This window comes from Malurus melanocephalus, unplaced genomic scaffold, assembly GCF_030028575.1.
Source record: "Malurus melanocephalus ecotype Western Australia unplaced genomic scaffold, MMel_1.1 scaffold_6, whole genome shotgun sequence".
NCBI lineage: Eukaryota > Metazoa > Chordata > Aves > Passeriformes > Maluridae > Malurus > Malurus melanocephalus.
Window position 1 is genome coordinate 3,717,716 of NW_026623238.1, and position 25,183 is coordinate 3,742,898.

At 36.6% G+C, this 25,183-nt stretch overlaps 1 protein-coding gene across 2 annotated transcripts in view; it reads left to right on the plus strand.

The window, feature by feature from the left end:
- Positions 1–25,183, plus strand: part of MYT1L (myelin transcription factor 1 like) — a 216,919-nt gene that overhangs the window by 90,884 nt on the left and 100,852 nt on the right. The window contains exon 5 of one of the 2 annotated variants that reach the window (XM_057371820.1): positions 21,742–22,115. In XM_057371820.1, coding sequence (XP_057227803.1) covers positions 21,742–22,115 — 374 coding nt within the window. Of the gene's footprint in view, positions 1–21,741; positions 22,116–25,183 lie in introns of those variants that run through there. The other variant, XM_057371813.1, reaches the window with a different exon arrangement.

The following is a 25,183-nucleotide window of genomic DNA, read 5'->3' on the forward strand; positions in this document are numbered from 1 at the left end:
TATCTGGAAACCTGAAGCTGTTATCATGGCCCCGCTAGTGCTCTCCACAATGCACAGCATGAGGCAGTGCCCAGTGTTAGAGCTTACACAGATAGAACTTCAGTGCCTGTTCATATTTCCAGGCACCTGAGGCCAACTGAACTGAAAAATAAAAAGAAAACAAAGGTTGTTAAAAATCTGAAAGCAAGATAGAAACAAAAAAAAGTAAGCCACAGACATGTTCGGATACTGGTAGAGACAAAAGAGTTCCAGTCTTAGGATTGCAAACCAGAGTGTCTCCCTGGGCCATGCCTCTGATGCAGGTTCTTTTATTCCCTTGGTAGCTGTTCAGGCCCATTGTGCATAGCAGCCTGGCAGTGAGCACTGCTCTTACACCTTCAGAACGGATTAATTTTGAGAAATAAGCTTGGWCCAGATCCTTGCATACTTTTAGCTGTGAATAATCCATCTGTGTATATAGCAGTGACTACAACCAGACCAGGAGGRTGTTCCCAGAACTGTGTTTTCAGGATGCCTTTTGACTAAGTGTCTGCAGAAAAGTATAGGTTCAAGTGTTCTTTCACGGAAATTACCAGAAATTTTGCCAGTTTCATTAATCAGCTTTTGAGACAACAGGATTCACATTCTGTGTAAACAAATACAAATGTAGAAGTAAGTCCAGTTTCTGGTCTGTTCTGCAGGTGCAAATCKTACAGTTACTCTAGACTAACTGAGCACAAACTGGTCCACACTATTTACTGAGCAGATGTGAATGATGGTTGCAGAAATACTGCACTTTACTTCATTGCTCTCCATTTAGGATCTTTTTAAAACAACATCATATACAAAATAGGGCYAATAATTTGCCAGGTAAGTAGGTATGTAGACACATCATAAAAATCCTAATTAKATTCCATTAAAAAACACTGATTACATACAGTGGCTTATTTAAAAGCTTCTTAACAAAATAGTTTTATTGTTTTTCTCAAGTAACAAAAGAAATTAGATTCTGTARTGGATTTATCACTTGCCAATTAACACATGTTTTAGAATAAAACACATTTTAACAAATTAGAGACCTAAAAAAAAATCTTCAGGTGGTAGCATGGTACTATGTATATTCATTTAGGATTCTTTTAATTCATACATCAGCGTATATTTGAAAACMTTTTGTAGAAATTTGTAGAAATTAAAGTAAAACAACAGTAGTCTGAAAAACATGCATAAAATTTCAGTGAGGTATSAATGTTAAGGCCACATGATAAACCCTTCATATTTAAAATGGAAATGCTCATATAGTGCTTACTATATCTTGATTTTTATTTGATTGCTGAAAATAAGAATTCAGATTAAATTAAACATTTTATCTACCAAAGAATTTTTCATGTCTTTTGAGGTCATAGTTTATTTTAGAGGATTTTTTTTCATTAATCACTGATACAATGTCTTGCAAAAAGAGGATACTCTAAAAAAAAAAAAAAAGGAGGGATTATAAAATGATGTGTGTATCTGTAATGTATGAATTATTCCTAGCTTTATASAACTGATTGCATTTTAATTTTCCACCAAATTTCTTTATTCCCCAATTTATTTCCACCAGTTCTTTATTGCTTTACTAGGCTATCTCTGGTTTATTATATTATACAGATAGAGTTGTTTCAACCATCTTTTAATTTTTAAGCATGAGATTTGTCACTTCATATAACAGTTCGAATTTCTAAATACCTTGGAGTTTAGCATTGCTGTGTTGATTAGAAAAAAACAAGCATGCATCCCTTTTATTGCCTTGGCATTCTATACTGTATTTTAGTCTATATTTTCTAACAGAGCGAGTGAAAWAATTCAGGCTCCCAAAGTTCAGAATTAAAAGGCTCAAATGTCTCTCTGTTATTAGAAAATTATTGAATTTCTGTGCCTTGTTGTGCCATATTTCTTATTCAAATTTTTTCATTTCATATACCTTTTCACCCACCAGTTTGATTGCCATGGCTGCAGCCGTGGGTGARTAATTGCCTGTCTTCACAGGAGCATGTTCTGGAGCTAAAGTCGAGTGCTTGCTTCCTGATGTATGCCTCATTTGGATTCTGCCGACAGCCTAGGGGCTGTATTATTCATGCCTTGACAGATAGCACTCACTAAAAGCGTTGGAACAGGGCCAGGTACTGGCAGAGAGATAGTGGAGCATTGCAACTTGCAACCGAGAGGAGCATCTATAATACAAAAAAGAGAAATCCTCATACCTTCCTTTTACTGGTCTCACTTTGATGGAGAATTCATTTGCATCAAAATAAAATGCCCTAAAAATAAATACATTTTTTCTAAACCACGCTTGAAAGTTTAACACAATTTTCCACGTTTAATTGCAAAGCTGATTTTAATTAGTAAGGCCCTGCATGTGAAAAATGAAGATTCACTTGGGTGAGTGTAACACATTGCAGTGTCTGCTGAATGCTCTAATTAATGTATGGCTGCTGTACAACAGGGTGCACTGTGGGATATTTATGAAAAATTCTGTGCACGCAGCCAGTCTATCTGTATTTTAGTTCTTGAATCACAAGAATAAATAACTTTCCCCCTTTTATTCTTTATGAGACATCATTGTGCATGCCATCACCCTATCCATAAACTTTATGGCATGCCTGTCCTTTTTACTATTTGTCAAAGATATTATAAATCAGAAGCTAGGACATACATATTTTAACATTAATTTGATAGCAGAGCATGGTTCCACGCTTTGCAAAACCAGAGGTCCACTGATGCTTTTGTGCTAAATCCTAACCACAGAACAGTGAGGTCCTTGTTGCTTGCTTTCATGATACTGTGAAAAATCGCACACGATGCTGGAAGTATAGAGAAATGTGTATTCCTTTATCTCTCAGCTGATAATCAGCCTTTATTATAGTGTTTAATAATGATTCTATTTTATTCAGCAGCATATTTGCTAAAGACTTTTTGGTAAGTTGTAGTAAATACGAAGAATAATATTATAAGTATATGAAGTAATTTACCATTCAGAGTTTGTAAAAAAATGCTAATAAATGAAGCTTCATTGCTTTGTTAAATCCAGCTAAAGAGATATAAGTCAGCAAGTAAATAAGTAAATGGAAGAGCATAGGGATTTTCAAACAGAACACGGCAAACAATAAATAATTGTGCTGACAGAGAATCCATAATGTATTAGAGGTCTGTATTGGCTGCTGTCTGGATTCAGCAATAAATCCTTTGTCTGATTGTTGATTAATGATTAGAAAGGTGCAGAGTTGGCTCTAAACCATCAAGCAAATATACACCAGCAGTTGGTGTGAGGCTTTGCATGCTGGTGGCCATTGCGTAGAGGTGACTACACAAAGGAACCACAGTTCAGTTACTCCTGCCACCATCTGGGTTGGRAGTTGCTATTTCAGTGGCAACAAGTTGCATGACCTGCAAGTACCAGGAGTACTAGCCTTGTACCAGGGGAAAGAAAATAAAACAGAGGTGGGAGCATGGGCAGTGCTGACATAATGGTACAGCAGCAGCAAATGGGATTTAGGATGTGCTTTCCACAGTGGGTCCCCTGGCTTGTATGTTGCTGAAATGACTCCTTTTCTTTCAAATTGAAGGTGCTGAGCATGTTTCTCATGCAACAGTCCGCTTACAGCCACAAGGTTTTCTGTGGGAGGATCTGTCTGGAGATGYCCCCATAAACCACAAAATAAATGAAGACCATGCAGAAAGTATGGTAAAGAAAATTTAAAAGAAAACAACCCAAAACGAAACAAAAGAACGAAACATCCAGTAATACTGGGGAGATCATTTCCCCAACAAGATCATGGAAGTAGCTATAGACATTTTCCCTTTGCCTACGGGAAATTTATTTGGTTGGCCTGGTAGGTTTGCTGAGTGCATTGTGCTATCTTAGGAGAGAAATAAATTGTTTGAAGTTGAATAATTTGTGTTTTTCGTAGTGGAAAAGAGGAKATACAGAGTTGATTGGCACATGATGGGCAAGACATTTCATCTCACTATGCCTCTGTTTCCCTGTTTGTAAACAGCAAGCAAGTTTTAGGCATCATAAAGCAKGAAGACAAAGGCATATATGAGGGGCTATTACAAATGTAATGCCCAAAAGTCTGGCTCTGGTGTTTATCTGAAATTTAAATAAAATCTGTTGAATGGTCATTGATGTCAGAGGAATTCTGACTTTAAAATTCAGTGCTTTTTTCATCAAAACATTTTTCTGGATCCTAGAGCAAAATTAACTGATTCRTAATGATACGACAGTTATATATTTAGAGTCTAGTATAGTTCGTATTTCATAATTTGTGAATTATTTCTACAATAGTTCTGTGAAAACACTGATTCTGTTTGAAAAGCTGGAGGTATTTTTAAAACGATCTATTTATTCTATCCCCCACTGAGTTTAGGCTACTTTGGAGCTGCCTACCTCCTTCCAGCAGTKCTGTCAGCAGCAGAGCTACTGTGTGTTGAAAAATGGCTTTGCACTGGAGCATCCTAAGTCAAAGCTTTAGAAGCAGGAGAACTTACTGGTGAATACTGGCAGCTGGATGGACAGGGAACCACATTTTGTTCCTTGGTCAGTGTCTACATCAACACAAATAATAGATGACTTTGAAAAAGTTACCTCTTTAGGTGGCACTCATGAGATCAGAACAGTGTTGCCCTGTTCTTTTTTCTCCACATCAGTGAAAATGATCTGAACTCTGCTAGAATCATCAAAAAGGGGACAGGGGAAGTAATAGATGTAATAAATAAATAAAATTATAGTTATATTTTCTTTCAAATATTCATATTTTATGAGATCAAGCACCCCAGGTATTACCTAAGCTAGCAAAAGAATATGAAGAAAATAAGAAATCAACTCAAATATAAAGGAGGCCTAAAAATACTCCATGATGTGTCTTCAAAGACTTCTACTGAGGTTTTTCAATAAGTTGAGACAGCCCTTTCAAAGACATCACTTCTTATTAGGGTTGGATATGAAGTACTGCTTCTAGTGGTGTCAGTTCAGGACAGGGACAGGAGAGGTAGTCCTGAGCCTCTTTGATGGCAGTAATAAATCTAAATAAATACATCCAGAGAATTAAAAGTGCCCTGAGGATAGATAGCTCCTGAAAACATCCTTAGCACTCACTCTATAGCCTAGGATATGGTAAAAAGGGACATCTTTAACCAGGTGACTGGATCTATTAAGTTAGTATTTTCTGGCTACTTACCTAATTCATCTTCCCAAGAAAATCTTGAAGCATAGTGGTGACATGAAAAGGGATTGCAGAGCCTAATGTCCTCTCATTACTTGCAAGAACTAGCCGTGCTGTGCAGTAAGTATCCATGGAAGAAGGGAGAAGGGATTTAATGCCTAAGAGAAAATATTCCTGTGATTGAAGTTGGGGCTGTGTCTCAAATCCATAAATTACGATTAAATTTGTAATACTATATAGGATACCAAGGTAGGATTGGCTTTAAATGCCAAAACCAGTCATTTTTTTAAAAAATGGGTTTTGCCTTCAGTTCCCTGGCACTGGGACAGATTTCTGTACCATCAAATTCTTTATTTAAAGTAGTGAGCAGGCCACTGAATGGGATGCGCAAGTAGTGGATGAATGCTTTCTATTCAGCTGATCCTTGTGAAAGAAATTCACCAAAGATGTGTACCTCATACTGTTTTTCACCTTTGTTATGTTCTCAGGAGAAAATCTTACCTGTGCTTGGTGAACGAGGAATAGGTGTTCAGGAAAAAGGCCAGAGCTAAAAGCTGACATGCATTTGGCTTCTGCCTTAAGTCCAAAGGGTAGACCCTCACCAATGCTCTCTTGTTTTGTGTCTAACTCTGCAGTCACAGTAGAACTGTACTTTTAASATTAATCTTGTCCAAATCAACAGTCATAGAAATTTTAAGGTAGGAAAAAGACATTTGAGATCATTGAGTACAACCAGTAATCAACTCAGCAATGCCCARTCCATCACTGAACCATGTCCCCAGTTGCCACAYCTTCACATCTTTTAAATAGTCCTAGGGATGATGACTCAAACACTTCTCTGGACAGCCTGTTCCAATGCTTGATAGTTCTTTCACTGAATAAATTTTTCCCTAAAAACCTTAAACTCTCCTGGAACRATTTAAAACTGTTCCCTCTTATCCTGTCACTTGTTACTTAGGAGAAGAGATTGATCCCCACCTGCCACCAACCTCCTTTCAGGTATTTGTAGAGAGCAAAAAGGTCTCCCTTCAGCCGCCYTCTGTCCAGCCTCTACAACCCTGCTTCCCTCAGCAGATCCTCATCAGACCTGTGAAAACATTTATTTGGACACCTTGATACCATACTAAGTTCATAGCAYGGATAGTGTATCTTCAATCCCTTATCTGCTTATTAAAGCATAGTAAGTGCTTTGGAACTTACTTGGAACTTTGGAACACGAGTTTGTGGTCCATACATGCTAATTTCCCACTGTTTCCTTCTTTGTCAGTAGGCATTAGGACTCCATCTGGAGTTGGTTGAGATTATTTCTCTCATCTTCTGGGAACTTACATTGACCRTAAAGAAGTTAAGATGTCAGTTTTTCTTCATCTGTATTCAAAAGKAATAGGAAAGGATGTAGTTTTGTAACTTCCAGCAATCAGTTGGAGGCAGAACCCCATTTTTTTCAGTCCCAGCATTAGCACTTCATATAGGAGACMGTCATTTTAGAGAGGAACTGAATGAATCCTACACTGGTAGTAAAGTACTGGTAGTAAAGAACATGTAAATATTTTGTTGTGCATGAAGTAGTAGAGAAGTAGGCAACCCAGATTATTAGGACATCTCATGAGCAAGCAGTCTTGTGAGAGGTGTAAAATGAATCTTCAGTTACCCCTGGCAAAAGAGGATATTAACCACAAATTGCTCACACATTTCTGTCTGTTCTAGATTAGATAATGGCTAAGGCTGGGATTTTGATTWTGCCCCTGACCATTTCCAAGTCAAAAGACTTGAGTTAATCTCTGTTACTGTGGGAAGAAAAAAGGCTTAAAGTGATTAATTCCAGGAGTGGAAATCCCCCACTACAAAAAATACCTTCTACCAGCCTGGATTACAGTGTCTAAATTCTGCTGTGTGTTAAGTGCCTACATGTCCCTAGGTATTAGAAGAGGAGCAAACATACCTCACTTGGATGTTAGGATTTCACTGTGCAGCTATGCATAGAAACAGAGCTGTAATGCATTTGCTCCCTTGATAAACCAGGAGTTCGTGACTCTGCTACCACACAAGAAATTTGCATCACTGTCAGAAGTTGAGTCACTCCTCTGAATTCTACTCCAGTGCCTCTTGCTTTAGGCCACCCTTTTTATATCAAAAGTTCATTTTTACAAAAATTACCATTTTTTTTTTTTATTTAATATTTTCAAGGACAGTAATAAAATGTACTAGAATTGCTTACATTGAATGTAGGTCTTGCTTGGGCATGGTTTCTTCTAGAATGATGAATGAGCATTAATGGTTTGTTGGTTCTTAGTAACCATATGTACCACTTTAGGAGAAGGGGCAAGCAATCTGTCATCTCAAACAAGAAGATATGTCATACATTATGACACTCATGATTGATTTTCTCTGACAAGAGTCTTCTAGATGTTTGCATGTCAGTAGCCACCAACCAAAAAACCCTGCTTTTGAGACTTATTTCTGGTAAAATTTTCTGTATRTCCCATTCTTTCTGAAAAGAAATAGAAGATGTGAAGTCCCAGTRAGATGGATAGCTGCTGTGCAGCCAATTTACTAGGGTAACTTAYTTTATGCATGTTAAGTTTTGTCAACAGTTAATTTTAAAACATTTCACAAATGTAACTCACTAACCTCGGTCCCTTTTGCAGTGTTAAGTACTTGCTTACAAGTGACAGCAAAGGTCATATTGATTATAATGTTGTAATACATTYGTAATGCTACATTGACTCACAAGCCTGGTTATAGCAACATTTTACCRACACACATTTATAGGGCACAGGAGTTTGGGATGGAAAGAAAAAATATAATAGATTGTTTTTTGGTCTGAAAATGTAGGAATGATTGTGACACAGTGTAATTGCCTGACTTTATTTTGATTGAGGCTTTGGAATTAACATTTCTAGTTCTTAAAACACAGATACTTAGCTCTTCTTTTTAATTCCATGTGACATAAGGAATTGCCAGCTTTACAGTTCTTCTGTCCCACAGTAGCAAATGTGTTCAGTGCTTCTGGCAAGGCAAGTGTACTACTTTCTGAGTTGTGGTGCTGTCTCTGCAGCATCTAGGTGTTCCTTGGAAATACTGACATTTTCGGAACTGACATGGCCTGGCTCTGCTTGGCTTGTGAGACCTAAAGAGATCACAGAAAAGGACAGACTCGGAAACTGAGTCAGAGTTATAAAACAAATACCATTTTAGAAAGAATGCAAATAAATTCTGACTTCTGTGTTAACTTCAAACCTTAGCAGTCAAGCTTGCTGCTTCCAGTTATGTTATTAAAAGGATGTGGGAGGAAGGACTGCACAGTTAAAGTGGCATTGACTAAAAGTGGAACCACTTATTTAAAATGTCAGCATTTGATGAAAACTGTAAAATAGAGAAAACACTTAGCTTTTWCTGTCTAGTATTATGTTGATTGTTCTTTAAAAATTATAGCAGTCAGATTTAGAAATCAATCTAGTGGACAGCTCGCTAGAACCACAACAGAACTGTCATGGTTAGTCTAGATTTGTTAGAAGCAATTTTTTTTTGTATTTTTTATGTATACTATGGGTGAAACTGATCTCTTGTGTAAGCAGGAATTGAATTTCATTCCTCTTAAATCAGGGCACTTTGTAATGATGTTGCTCTAGAACTCTCTGAAAAAGCACAAACTCACAGAAAGACAAAACTTTGTTGCCTGGKCTGAAAAATAGGGATAATGAGAGATACCAACATCCCTATTTTTTAAACAGAAAGGAAATTTAGAATCATCTGGTGAAGAGTCAGGAACAATTAACTACTGGCTACATGGCAGTATAGCTTTGCATGATATCAAATAATTTGAAGTGACATCATACCTATGCATATTTTCATCCATGCCTTCTAAACCTTCCAGGCATTTTCAACACAAAATGTCATCACACCTGGCCTACCTTCTGTTTAGTATATTTACCAGTCAATTAGAGATGAGATGAAAGTTTTCCACCATTAAATTTCTACATCTGTGATTTTCACAACAAGCATTTCACAACATAGAAATCAGAAAATAAGCAGAAATTTCTAGAATACAGTTACAAGTAGACATTTGGTACTGAAATTGATGACAAGGATCCACAAAATTACCAATCTGTAGTTGACCAAACTTGAGATAGAAAACCTATTTCTATATTTCCAGAAGTGTTTCCAGCTTAAGTAAGCTGTGCTGCTCAGGGCTCTCTACCTGCCAAGATGTTTGAGATTTGCAACCTGCAGGTACTTACACTAGCATGCTCTGATCTAGGAGGCATAACACGTATTGTCTGCTCACACTAATATTCAGGCATCTCATTTCTGTAAACAGCATAGCAATCACACCCCTTTCACTGACAAAATTCATGGCAATTGTGCATCCTGGACCAACAATGTTATTAGGAAGCAGCATACTGCTTTGTTTTTTCCACTGGCCGGAATGGGTGCAAGCATCAAGTTAATTCTCAAACCAGACCCATACAGAAATTATGACAGATGAAGACTGGCTAAGATCTTTCAGTCCTGGCTGTTGAAGTCAAGCCTTTGAACAGTAAGAAGTGTGTGTTTTTAACAGAGAACAAAGAAGGAGAGAGAGAAATTAATCTGATGGCTAAAGAACTGCTCTAGAGGTTGTTTGAGTAAAGAAAAAACAACCAACCAACCAAAACAAAACAAAMMAAAACAAAAAAAAATAAACACAAAAAGGAAARAAACCCACCCACCTGCCCCCCTCCAAAAAGGAAGGGTGTTCCCTTTGCTTGACTTTTTTTTCAACCTTGTTGAAATTGTTGTTAAAAAAGAAAAAAAAAAAAAGGCAGTTAACAATACCACACTACCTGTATCAAAAGAGAAAGCAATAAAGTAATCATCTATACTACAAGCATGACTGTACGTGTGTCAGAAGGTGTCTTTTTTGGATTGTGAGTAATATTTTCAAGATTATGTCTAATCAGAGTTGCAAGTAGATGCAGACTTTAAGAAGAGTGATTTTGGAAATGTTCTTTTCATGACACTTTCTAATTCTTGGCCTGGATACAACACATGCTTGTTCTTGTGACTCCCATGCTAATATACCTGCACATATTACCAGTAGGCAATTGATTATCTAAGGAACCTAGTCAGCTAAACTGAAGTCCTTCAAAGCWAAGTGTTATGACATGTGATGTTGCCACAATTATTATCATGATAGATCCCCAAATATAAACGTACCACTTTAAAAAGTAGCTTAAAAATTGCTAAGCAACTTTCAGTGAGATGTGTTAAGTATCAAATACTTCGAACGATTAAAAAAATTAAAGTWGCTTTTGAAGTGGTACACTTTAAAAAAAATGGCTTTTATCTTTTAAAACTAAAGAATCTTTTCCTCCTCTTGCCATCTTCCTGTCACACATTTCTTCTAGCCATTTCTCAGTTTTAATCTTTGGTCCTTGGACAGAACATAATTCTGGACCTTTTGCTATTCAGTCTTGCTACATTTCCTGTCTGTGCATCTTTAAAACTGAGCAGCTGAAATTCAGATTGTGATAACTGCCACATTTCTCTTTAAAAATCTAGCCACAGGAGGTATATTGGCAGCAGATTTTCAATGGAAACCGCCATTTCCACCCACAGCCCAGCTGCCACATTTAAACCATGCTGTGTGGGGCTTCCACTCTCTTGGGAGGCTATTTTCATTTTCCTTCAGAGATTTTTCTACAGTCTAATGGAACTCAATGTCAGCTATGAAAAGCAACATTATATGCCATAGTATTTTTTTTTTAATTGTGATATGACTCAAGTTGAAGCCTTCTTATTCTGAACTAGAATGTGATGGAATTCAGTTTGACTTTTTTGTTTGGGTTTTTTTTTACCTGAACAGACATCCTTCCTTTCATCAGATAAACCAAAAAAAGCCAGATTAAGGCAAAGCCATTTAGACATCTGGCTTTTAAAGTCATATGATTAATCTGGGAGGTACGCTTTCATTGTTTGGACTAGAATATTTGTAATTCTCCTAATAATGAAAAATAAAACCTGAAAAAAGATCCCCTGAACATGAGATATAGATTTGTCCTTAGAGTCTGCCAGCAGCTTGAACCAATTCCTTCATGATAGGTAAGCTTGTAACTTAGTGGAAATACTGCCTGCAAGACTGCCTAGTATTACAGCCAAGCAACTTTGGTGTACTGCGTAAGGATACTGGTTCAGTAGATTATTATCAAAAACAAATATGTGCCTTTCAGGATGTAAGTCATGGCAGGGGGGCAGAGGTTCTCAATCCTTTAACAACCAGAATTCAGAATATTTCACACTTGAATGACTCCTAACCAACCGTGTAAGACACGGAGTGGTATCCTGTGGCTTATGCTGGAGGTGAGACTCTGGTACGTAATCACTGAAGTGTTTGCAGCTTGTATAACTTTGCTTTTATCWTTTTTTCCCATAATTTCAGATGTTTGCTTATGACAGTCTTGTGTGAGGAGGCTGCTCTGCACTATTATTCCTTTCCATTATATTCTGGTTATATTCTGTAACCATTAGCTTTTTTGATCAAGTAAGAATCTTATCGCTGTAGTTACAGCAAAGTTGTATCATATTTCTTAATTCTGAGCCATATGTGTTTCTTAGTTAAAATAAAGTTGGAACTCAGTGCWATTGTGTGTCTTTGCAGAGACGATGATAAGAGTATTTATGATAGGAATCAGTCGTTGATAGGGTCACCATAGTAGCCCTACATTACATATGGGACAAAATGACAATATACTCTATTACTCAATACTTAAGTACATGATAGAATGATAGTTTGACCTACTGTGTTGTTAAATAAGATATATCAAGTCTATTTCTAAGGATTTTGGTTCTACTAATAGGTATTGGTATTGTTATTAAATGATGGACAGCATAACTACATTAATTGCCTTTGATTTTCTGCAGTTTATTTCCCTTGGTTTTTGAATGCTTGAATTTAGCATGCTGAATTGCTTAAAAAAATCACATTTAAAATATTGGAATAGAAAGATTTCATATCATGTTCAAGACTCAAACATTGTGACTGTGCAAAAATTTTTTGTAACTGATAGATGCACTCTTGTAGCATATTCTGGCCCTTTCAAATTGGTGAATGATTGATTGTGAACTTTTCCATTTTATTATATTATCGTGAAAAATAAATAAATTGGAATTCGTCCTTCTCTCTACCTGTAAACAAAGTTGTTATTACCACTGAGGCTGCAAACAAAGGATATTCACAAACCTGGACATCTTTACAGCTCTAGATGATGCCTTTATTCAACTCAGTGTAGTCAACATAATTTTCATCTATGTGTAGTAAAATAGAGGGTTTTCTTTCCCAAAATTTTTCTTCAAGTGTAGATTTTATTTTAAATAAATGTGGACCTCAGGATTTTGTTATAATACAGAAGTCAGTGTTCTTTGAGTTAGTGCAGAAATGGTCACTGGCTTTGCATGTTCCCATTTTTATGTGTCTGGGTTACATATGAATCAACATCAAAGTGCACAGAATCAATAGTCACTTAGCAAAACTTGATTATGTGCATTACATCTAAGGAATCAATGAATCATTAAACTTGTGCTCTTTGCACTGTCCTGCACKTGTTGATCAACCCCAGTATTCAAGGATCTGGCAACAATACATTATCAGCTGTGTCTTCTGGTTCTTGTGCACACAGTTAAGTTGGGTATTTGCCTRTCTAAGATTGGAGAGCAACTCCATTATTTGTCTGACATTGGAAAACACAGTAGTTCTTGAAAGGATTGTGAAGCTATAGGGAGGAGAATTATCCATKTTTAGTGATACAGGAGCTGTGGAAAAGAAAGAAACACGCTTTTGGGTTTCTTGTTATGAAATTGTTATGGTATGTGGTTTTAAATTCTTCCAGATACTGTCCTTTTTGAATCTGGACAGGCAATTAAAAAGAAWAAGAGAGGGAAATTCTTGGACTTGTCTCACTTTTAACCAATTCCTAAGTGATAAAATACAAGTTAATTGCCAGCACCTCCCTTTATTGTCACTAGGCAAAGTGCCTAAGAAAGGTAGGATGAGTGGCCTCCCAGGAGGTTCCTGTTTCTCTGCCCTGWGTTATGAAGGGAGCTTAACATGACAGGTGTAGACTTAGSTTTTAGAAGCCTAGGGGTAGGTGAGAGATGAGCCCCATCAGTGACATCRTAAGTCATGGAGCAATCAGATATTAAATTGATTTATTTATATAAATGCTTCTGAGTATTCTACAACTRCAGGCTGYGTACTTTGCTAACCTRTGCTGACACATAGATTTTTAGTCTCATGATGCATTTATATATATTTTTTTTATATCTTGCTTTAAATGAGCTCTCCCTGGCTCTCAATGGAGAGTTTTCAGCCATGTATTTGTACAACACATAGAAATACCTGTCCCTCATTTTTCTTCATTGAACAGCTGTTGTATTCAACCAATCAAATAAACTTGTAGTTTGAATGGGTTAGTTATTTCAAAACATAAAGTTTCCTTTTAGTTGTCATGCCCCAAGAGCAGAGGCTTTGGTGATGCTTGAAATGATCTCACCAGCCAGAGGACAGGTTTGCTTGTCAGTGCACCTCACAGGTTTCAGTTACACCAATTTGGAGTCTCAGTGGACTGGGCTGGGGAGATGCTTCATATGGAGAWGTATAGGGTCCAATGAAATAAAAGATTCACGCTTTCATTTAACTTACTGTGACTGTAKTAACTGCATCAAGGGTATTCTGCTTTACTTTTGTTTAAAAATACATATTTCAGTATTTGAATTTCTAGAAGAAAACTAATTCCATTTCAAGCTCCATCATTTACTTCTGGGACATAATTCTATTTTACATTATTTGTTACTTCTAACTCCTTTTGGCAATGSTAGTTTTTAGACAGTAGTTTTTCTGTAAGGGTCATTTAGTTAAGTATGGCTACACATGCGTAGATCTTCAGTATTTTCATGGCTASTCATATGTTTAAAAAGGCTCTGAGGTGCAAACAGGTAGAGTTGGGTTTTAAAACTCCTTGAAGAAAGTATCATGCCCTCTTCTCTGCCTTTTGAGATCCATCATGCTTCTGGGCACTTCTGTAATTTTTCYTACTGTTCCATTTGTAAATATTTGCAACTCCAGAAGGAAAAGCAGTTTGAATGTTCTACATTTCACTTATTCCTGTCACTGAAGCTTGTGCCATTAAGGTAAATTAATAGTTGTCACTCAACTGAATTGCTGTTACATATCTAAACTGAAAAGTCAGCAAAGTTCTGTTTGGTACAAATAAATGAAATAAAGATGGTGAGTTTTGACACTGCACRCATAAAAGCATTTCCTGCTTATAAGAATCTGGTTTAGTTAATCAGAGGCGGAAACTCATGAGAATGTCTGAAATATTGAAAAATTGTAGAGATGAGTTCATTGTATTCTAAAATATATTTGTTTATTTAAATTATAATTTAAATATATAAAAGTATATTAATGTAGGCACATTTTCACAAAAATATTTGAGCATGTGAAACATGAATGGGAGCCCAGCTTTTCCAAAGCACTGACTCTGTATTAGTGCCTKACTCAAACTAAGACAGGTGTGAGGGCAGTCATTCTGAAAGAGGCCTTAGATACTAAGGTGCTTGGCATTTGCAGTTGCATGCCTGGTTCTGGAACAGTATTCAAGGCGCCTGCTCAGTTGCCRTCAGGCCCCTGGAAAGCAGATTTGAGTAAGCTTGTCTTCTGGATTGGGATTCATAGCACATAGGATGCTAGCACAGAGAATTTTAATCCATCTTATTGGAAGCACCAAAACCAGTGTCTCCCAGCTTCATGTTCTAGGCTGCAATTAGTCACTTCACACTAGGCTTCAATTAGTTATCTCTGTAAAATGAAAGCCCCAAAACTCAATGTCTTACTTGAACTTTGACTTGTTGCTTTTCCCATTTTCTCTCCTATAGCTTAGTGATAACTTTCAYAGCCTGGGAAGGTTTGACTCAATACCTCCCATATTCCAAAAGAGTATGCAGGAATTATGTGGGAGTTTGTGGGGCAGAAAAGATTTCTGACCAGTGTGRCGTAGAGAAGTAATTTGTAATTTCCCACATGAAGTTTGACTTTTCTACACTGAAATTATCACTGTCCACTGGATTTGCTGCTCATTCCTGTRGCAATTTAGTGTACTTCAAGCAGTGTTCAAATATGGATGGAAAATCATCTTCAACTGAAGGAGTTTATTCTTGCAATTGAGTAGGCGAATCACTAGGCTGGAGTTAATCTATTTTTCTRAATTCATTATCATTCTTTCATTCCTATCAATTCATTGATCCAACTTCACCAGGCAAGCTACTAGCTCTTCCTTATAATAGTGCATTGTCTGATGGAAAGGGCAGCCGACTGGAGTGCAGGGAATTCAAGCTCTTGGGTGTGCTGGAATCGAAATATTTATTTTCTGGTCAACTTCTATCAATTGATAGAATCAGCCCTTTTAAGCTAATAGTCACTGCTTTGAGAGTGATTTAAAATGTTGCAGTGATATGCAAATTAATTAAATTTGCTCATTTTTGCAAGGTTGCGTTTGCTAGAGGACTTACCTGCTAAATGYCTGTTTTTTCAGTATCCTAAGACTCTTCATCTGGAGGTCTGGACTTGAAAGTTATCTAGTCCAAACCATAAATAATACTTAACAATGTCCAGTGGGACAAGTATAGATGCCTTGGGAACTTTCTGYCTGAAGCCTTAAGCAGAAGTTTGCTTCCAAGCATATGCTTCCTAATTTGCTACCTTAAACTGTATATGATAAAATTCCACCTCACAGCTACTTCAGATACTGAAGTACTTAGTTTAGTGTTTCTGATTGCCTCATTAGGTGTTTTTATAGGAAATTTTTAGATTCTATTCCCTATTAAATGTTTTGGTTTCTGTTAAATTAATTTCTTGCATAAAAAAAAAGAATGAGAACACTCCTACTGGGGACACTTTTTAGTTTGAAAAAAGGTTTTGTAAAATTTTTTTAAGTGCTACAAAGAAAGAAAAAGATAACAATACCCCAAGAAAAAAAATATTAGAAATTATATATAATAATAATGATTAATATAAACAATTTATATTCAGATTTAGAGCATAATATTGACATAATCTTATTTTTTTTTCACTTGGATCTTACAGTATGAGACATCTGAAATAATAGATTCAATTGAAAAGAGAATGAATAAATAAAAAAAAGCTGGTAAACACAGGACGTAGGAATTACTTTATCCACACTAGGTAATTAAAGTTTACTTAACCCTTTATAGTCATATAATCTCCCTTTCACATTTTCTCATTTTCCTCTTAGAGGAAATCTTCCTCCAGATATAAGTATCATGTTCCAGCTTTGATGTGTGAGTTGGCGTATCATGGAGGCAAAAATATTGGTCARTAATCAGATTTAGAAAATCCCTTGTATTTCTTTGGTCCTATACTAGGTAAATTTAAATATACATGTTAATTGCTATAGATTAGAAATAGTAACCCTTATTTAATTATACTGAAAATTATATTATACTGAAATTATACTAATTATACTGAAAATTATATTACGTTACTAATAAAATATATTCAAAATCAATATGTTCAGCTCCAGACAAGAAATATGTATTTCCTGAACGACACTTCTGCTGAATGTATCAATCAGTAGCATCATAAAGTTTTTTATGGAAAGAAATTGCATGAGAGTTTAAAAAATACTGTAAGTCATCTTCTAACTAAGGAGTATAACATCATGTATTATTTCTTTCATTTCTTCAATTATTAATGTCTATATGTCCTCTTGGAGCTTATCACTATGAAATTCATCAACGTTCTTTCCACAAGAATTATTCATGGCAGATTCCGAAACCAGAGATGACTGAGACACACAGCAAAGCAGTGTAGAATATTCAAAAGTGTGTTTCAGGAAGCCCAAATATGTACTCTGCTGGAAGCCAAGAGAGCTGAAGCGTGAGGAAAAARTAAGACAAACACTTCTGACCAGGGAAATACAGGGAGCAATGAAAGAAYGGATAAAGGCAGACATGACACATAAATCAATGGGGTCAATGCTCTGAGCAGGGATAAACAAGTCTAAAAATAACCAAATAAGGGATGATMACAGAAGCAAAAATTGAAAATGTAGAGAAAATTGCAGAAGCTGTAAGGACAAACAGTAAGAGCGTTCACWAATATATGAGGAACAAGAGGTCAATGGGAGACACTGTCATCTCTGTATGTGGGGAAGTCAGTGGCAGAGGTTTCTGGGTACCCAGTGCAGCATTCCCCTTGGTGTGCTCGCTGGAGAGACCACAGRGAACACGCCAGAAACAGAGAGAAGTGTCCTGGAGGCAGAATCTGAAAAATTAATGAAACAAAGGATGCGAGCGGAGCAGGTTAAAAATGAAAAAAAAATTAAATAGGGCAGCTTAACTGTAGGCTTCAGGTCTGGTGGCCTGTTTCCCAGGTTTTGAAAGCACATAGTGGTTTTTTTTTTTTTTTTAACTCTTTCAGTCCATGAAGCCTACACTACATGAGGTATATATATGGTGTCTGAGGTATGCAGTGGAAAAACAGAAGGAAGCCAGTGCAAGACAGCATTGTWAAGGTTTTATATGAATAATCTTTGCAATGGTAGCTTTATAAAATATAAATCCATTACAGAAAAAATCAGATTCAAGGTTATGGACTAGCTGGTATAATTAATTAGGAGAGTTTACAAAAGCTGAGTTGAAGTTAATTAGTGACAGGACAAGGAGTAATGGATAGAAAYTGGAAGAGGAGAAATTTAGGCTATATATTTGGAATAAATTTTTTGCTGTAAGAGTACTGAGGCAGTGGAACAGGTTGCCCAGGGAGGTTGTGAATGTGCCATYCCTGGAAGTGTGCAAACTTGGATAAGACCTTGAGCAATCTGGTGTAGTGGAAGGTGTCCCTGTCCATGGCAGAGGGGATGGAATCAATGATCTTTAGGGTCCCTTCCAACCCAAACAATTCTGTGAACTAGAATAACCCATTTCCTTGGAAAAATTACATATTTCCAAGCCTTTAATGGTTGGACCCAACCATTAAAATATACAAATATTTGTTTCTTATAGTTGCTGGTATATCTGTTTTAATTYTATGAGCAAGAACACTGAGAATAGATTCTTAAAAGTTATAAACGAACGTAAAGTTCACAAATTACTGGAACAGCTGAGTTCCAAATAGTTATTTAATGAGATTTATAAAAGCATCAAAGTAATCAGGAATTGATTTCTGTTGCTAGTTATGCACTTTCCAGGAGGCCCTGAATCCCAAGAAATTCCTTAGATTGTCACAAACTTTATAAAATACTGTGTAAAAGACCATAAAGATATGAAAAAGTATTAAAGACAACAGTGACAATTTCTTTCTACCTTTGACCAATAATTTGTATCTAAAAAGTCATGCAGTTCTTAGTTGTCAAATACAGAAATTAAACAAAGTTCAAACCAAAATAGATGTATTTGTAACCCCCCTGTCCTCCAGCTCACTTCTTATACTTCGGTGAATTCCAAAAGACATTGTTTTGGGGCATTACTAGATGAAAAGTGTTGCAAGTATTTCGTGTTCTTAAAGGAAAAAAGATTGGGGCTGGATGGAGTTAATGTTTTGGCTTTAGTGTGACAAAACGGCCAAGGTTGAATGGGACTTTGAGCAGCCTGGTCTAGTGGAAGGTGTCCCTGGCCTGTGGCAAGGCTATTGGAAGCAGATGATCTTTAAGGTCTCTTCCAATCCAAAACATTCTATGATTATATGAAAAACTGGAGTTTATATTAATGCCTGTGGGGAAGAATTTTCACAGTTACACATCTATGGGTGCCCTTATAGTTCAGAGCTTCCTGAAGTGTCATCTTTGCTTCCTACAAGTGTTCTAAGAAGGTTATAATAAGAGGAAGAAAAGAAATTCTGGAGATTTCTGGGGGTAAGCCTAGTCACATCTTTGAAAACAAAGATTTTGAGAAAATRTAATTTAACAAATAATGGCCTTGAAGAAGCTATGGTGAGGGTATAATGCATCTGAAAGAGAAGGAACAGAAACCAAGAAAGCAAGACACATCTATTCAGTAAATGTTAACTTGTCTGCTTAAATCATATTGAACTGATACACAAGTTTCTAAAATCTGCCTGAGCCCCAGGATGTGAGCCACTCTTGTTTTCCAGGATGTAGCCTCTCCTAGACACCTAAATGAAACAGGTTCCTCCCTAATTATCCAGCCATTTTCCTCGGCACAATATGCACTCTGGAATTCCAGTTCTGAGGAAAATGTCATCTGCCTTCTTTCAGAGCTCCATGTGGAGAGTTTGAATAGGCAGCTGCTGAAACTCCATAGCACCAGGGAAAGCACCAGAATAAACCTGGAGTGGTCAGAAGAAACAATGCTTCCCTTTTGCCCCAGGTTTTATGCAGTGTCCAGACCAGTGGAGATTGAATTCCTTTTATGCSTTGACTGTGATGATGTGGGGTGTTTTCCATGGAAATACGTCCTACATTTCCTCTTGATTCTGGGGAGCTGGGTCCTGACCAAGAGGACTCACAGGATAAGAGGCAGGSCAGTCATTTAGCAATGCTACTACAAGGATTTCTGCTATATTTATAGGTTTTACTTTAAATTGTCTTTAGACAGAAAACAAATGCAGTCCAAAGAGAAAACACCAGAAGCTTAGGACTCCCTATATTTCAGTTTAGGGCTCTTAAAATTAGATTTTAGATTTGGGCTTTGGCTTGTCTGTTGTGTGTCAGAGTTTCTTGCTTCCAGTTGCACCAGGGCTCATCTATAGAAGAGTAGGCTCTTCCACAGAAGAGCATGACCTGYTGGATGGAGCATGGCTCTGGAATCTGGAGAATGTGGATCTACTTCCCCTCTAGCCTGCACCCATAGGCCTCGTTTTTGATGTTGGTGTCTGGAATCCATATCCTGCTAGGACTACTACCTTACTCCCAAGTGAGGTGCATTCGAATCTGGCTAGATGGACATACTTAAAATTTATGCAGTATTTCTCTACAGTGTTGATGGAGACAGGTATTTTTGGGCGTGCTGGATTAGACTTCAAAGACACCTCTTGTCACCACACAGGAGAGGCATCTGTGTTGCACCAAGGAGATCTGCTGTAGCAGGTTTTCATTGAATACTGTTGTTTGTGACTCTTTATGTTCCTTAGATATGTGGGTGCTAGGCAAACTGTGAACAAGTGTTTTGAAATTTATGTAAGAGAATACCTAAGTTAGGCACTTAAATAAAATGATTGGGTGATTAAATGTAATTGTTTTTACCTAAGTAGAAGTTTAAGTAATTGAAATGCATAGTTGCTGGGATGCAATTAAATTTGACCAAGATCAAGACTGTAGGATGCCAGGACTACAGTCCTGCCAAGACTGTAGGATCAGGACTGTAGGACTGTAGAACACATCTGTAGTACTAAACGTGGTAAAGCTCCAGATTTTTCAGTGGTCTGTCAACAGAATATGAAGCATTATCAGAGTGGAAGAAGAGATCCTCAGTGTATTGGGATAAAGGGCAAAGAATATAATGGAAGTTATTAGTAGATATGCAGAAAAGGTTATTAAAAAACAATTTAAATATCTCAAAAGTAGTTAATCCCACAAAGAAGACTAGAAGCTGATAAAGCTTGTGTAATGTTTATAATCACACAATGAAAAAAAGTTCAAAGAGGAAGTTCTCTAAACAAAAAGTGATGCATATGTTCAGTCACTCTGCATAGGTTATAGAGGTTACACAAGGGAGATCAGGTTTAGCAGACACAGATTATATGACCTTTGAGAAACAGGTGGCTACTCTKGTAGAAGACCAGGACTCTAAAATACTGTTTCTGTTACAGTGCATTAAAATGATCGATAAGGAAGTAGTACTCAATTTTGGAAAGTCTGACTTCCTTTATTGACAAAGGATTTTGTTTATTATTTGATTTTTTTTCTGTGGTGTGAGAACACTTGCCACACTGGCCATGATAATTGTTGGGGTTGGTTGTGTTGGGGAGCTTGCTTCCCCATTTATCTAGCCTTGTAATATATAACAGAGAAAAACAGTGGAGAATTTAAGAGTGATTCATTATATTTTTATTATTAGTAAGTTATTATTTGCAATAATAATAACTAACAACATTGATGAATATGATCGTATTTTCATTACTTAAACATCATTGAAATGTATCTTAACTAAATGTAATCAAAATACTGAATATTACAAAACTACGAAGCGTTGCTGTTGTTGTACTGATAGCTACAGGTAGGACAAGATTGCTGTTTTATTAACTGTATTCATCTGCCTTAGAAAAGAGTGTAACATATAGAAGAGAAAAAAGAATGAGAAGGAAAAACCCACATTTGTATTGCTTGTGAAACTGTTACGCTGYCGTGTATGTGTGACATTTTCAGGCAAATAATAGTCACTTGCATTTTCACAGGTTTTGTAAGTGTCCTTCCCCTTGGTCATAATTTTGCTTTGAAAACATGCATTTGGAAAACAGCAAATAATCATGATGTAGAATTAGAATACATGACTAAATGAAATCTGGAAGATAGTGCAATAATTTGCATCTTTTATTTTTGAACAGTGTTTATGGCTGTCCGTTGGCAAAAAAAAGAAAAACACAAGATAAACAACCCCAAGAACCAGCCCCGAAAAGAAAACCCTTTGTGGTTAAAGCAGACAACTCTTCAGTAGATGAGTGCTATGAAACTGATGGAACAGAGGAAATGGATGAAAAAGAAGAGGAAGAAGAAGAAGAGGATGAAGAAGAGGAGGAATATTCTGATGATAATGAGGAGCAAGGTGATGAGGAGGAGGATGATGAGGAGATAGATCGAGAAGAAGAAGAGGAGATTGAGGAGGAGGAAGAGGAGGATGAAGAGGAAGGTGAAGATGTGGAGGATGAAGAGGAGGAGGAGGAAGAGGAGGAGGAAGAAGAGGAGGAGGAGGAAGAACGTGGTAATAATCAGAGTATTAGTAAAAAGTAAACAATGTGTGTTTTCTGGGTTAATCTTCTAGTGTGGTGTGTGAGGATTCAGCTGTTCAGTCCTCATTAAAGCTAATGGAAGTCATGCAGTTAAATCTCTCTGCTCCACACTGAAAATATACCCCACTGTGTTCTCTTAACATTTATATTAGTAAGTCTGTCTTCCAAATATTTTTTAATACACTAGCACTCCTGTTTCAAACAAAGAGAGTGGAGGTGTGTTTGTGCTAAAAATGTTTGCATAAAATGTAATCCTAGTAGTGGATTAATGCATGCAGTTACCAGGAGAATATTCATGAAGGTACAAGCAAAGCATCAGCTACAGCTGTGTGCCTGTACTGATCATTTGCAAGTGTATTTGCTAGATCTGTTTATAGAATGTCAACAATTGCCCACATAAATTCTGACACAAGTTTGCAGATAATTTTTGTGAGCAAAAATGGACCTCTTCCCTTTGAAAATTTTGCCCTATACGTCCCGCAATCCGAAGAAACTATTCAGAATTAAGTATTATAATATACTTTGGTTCTTTTAGACTTGAATTCTGTGTGCTTTAGCTGATTGTGTCAAAAATATAGCRAGTGACAGGTTTACATAAATAACATCTTTCTAAATTTGATATATTTTTATTATCATGCTGTTTAGACATACAGRTTAGGTAGTAACCAAATGAATGCAGTAGCAATGTGATTAGCCTATTCAACTTGCTCTTTTTTTGGGATATTGGACTTTATATAATACTTTCAAAATACGTAATCACTGTCCATTTACTYCATATGCTGATGACAGACATCATAATGCACTGGGGTGAAATGAAAGAATCATGCAAAAATTAATGAGCTATCTAAAAAGTATTTTGTTCCCATTTCCAGGGAACACGTTTTTGGTTGGGTAGATTCACCTTTCTAACCAATAAAAATATAAGAAAAGCTTTCAGCACTCCTCAGTTGGATTCCTCTTAGGAACCAGGTATGAAAGTTGTATGACTTTTGTTTCAGCATTCTGTAAGGCCAGATCTAAATCTTAAAGAAAGACTATGGAAGTGTTCTTTCCATTTGGGCAAGTTGGTGGCCAGCTGGGTGGCTGTCAGTTTTCTCAGATACTGCATCTGTAGTGTTTCCTCGATTGCCTGAATTTGCCACAAAATTGGTAGAGAATAAATGGTCAGTCTTAAAAGTTGGATGCGTTTGATGCAACAGGGAAGTGATTTCCTTTTGCAGGGAACTCTGCTGTTTCAGAACCTGGAAGAGACGCTGTGTTAGATCAGGCTGATGTGCAGTGCTGTTGCTCTCTTGTTGAGCAAGTACAGGATGTCCAACAGTTTCTTAAACAAATAATGGTGACTGAGTTTGTTGGTGCTTAGGTTATGTTGCAACTGCTGCTGTGATTTAAAAACTTTGAATCTACACTATCAAAAATGATAAAAGGTGAAAAAAAACCCTAAAGCAAAACTCAAGAGCTCAAGAAAATTGCTTCTGGTAAGCCAGCAGGCTTGATACTCAGTTTATTTTTCTAYGATAATGAAACACAGTGGTTTACTTTTTCCAACAGTTACACATGTTGTTAGTCCTAATCAATGTGAAGAGGCTGACACTGCTTTTTGACTGCTTTCCTTCCATATATAGTAGGCTGTGGTTAAGAGCTGCAAAAAATTTACAAAGGTACCTCTATATTTACTGCTCTGCGTATTACTTGAAATTAAAACTTATGTAGGTCTTAGGACACGTTTTTCTTAGGATCTCATGCTATTTCAGTGATTAAACAAATGTACGTTAATAAATAAATATATGTTCTATCTAAAAGATAAGTCATTAAAAATCCTCATAAAATCATAAAAGTGATAATAGAATTTCATAAGAAAAGTAATTCATGATCCTTTTGAACATCAACATAGTAATAATCAGTATGCTACAGTCTCAGACCAGAGATGATTTTCAAGGAAGAGTTCCTAGCAATTAATGAAAAAGGTAGTATAGAGTTCCTTATGTCTATGCCAAAGAGTGGAGAGTGAAAACAGTGTGGTTTTGATGAGGTCTAGAAACTAATCAATAAATCAAATTTCTTMAAATCGTTTATTCCTTGTTGTTTCCAATAGGGATACTTATGTTTCACTTTGTAGCATATGCTGCATTGGTGGAAACTGGACAATYGATTTTGCAGGAAAAAAAGGTGTTCTTAGGTGTTCTTAAATGACAAGGTCTAGATATAACTCTTTCCTTTATATTTTGACTATAGGGAAAATGGCATTTGTCAGCACAGAATTTAGTTATCTCAATCRCTTGCTGCTCACTACAAGGCTCACTGCAATATCGTAGCAAACCACCTTATGGTCATGTTAGCGGGAACTCTGAATGTATCTTAGTATTCCTGTCCCTAGAAGCAAAATGCAAAACTATCCACTGGTCACTAGGATGCTTGCACAGTTCTTGTAAAAGTTTCTGTCACTAGTGCTGTAGCTGATAGCAGTTCAGAAAATTTCTGGAAGTAGCTGTAGTCTAGGCAAACAAAACAGTTTAAATCATAAGTACTGGTSACAGAAGTATTCCATCAGCAAGTATAAGATAGGACTATAGAGGCAGAAATGGGGGAAAGGGTGAAGGGAGAGGGTAGGAGGGCAAGGGTAAGGTATTTTACAAATTTTTTGGTCAAATTCAGTTTTCTGTTAGAAAAGGGTAAGTTCTGGGATGTTACATGTATATCATTGCCCATACTTTTTTTGTTTAGAGGAATGGGAATTTATATGGGATTTTCAGCATATATAGATAATATAGGTAATGTGGGTAAACAGTTCTTATTGGAGATACTTGGACATTCACTGAAACATCACAGCCTTTTTGAAAATCACGTCTTTGTAGCCATGTGATTGATAAACTAAAGGACTTAGAGAAACAGATGTATACTCACAGTCTCATCAATCTCAAATACCAATTTAAATCTAAAAGGAAAAAWATCACACTTTTTTAGATGAGTCCTAAATTCTGTGCTCATAGTTCTGTACACAATCCTTTGAACCAAAATTCATGTTTAAAAGTCTCAATCA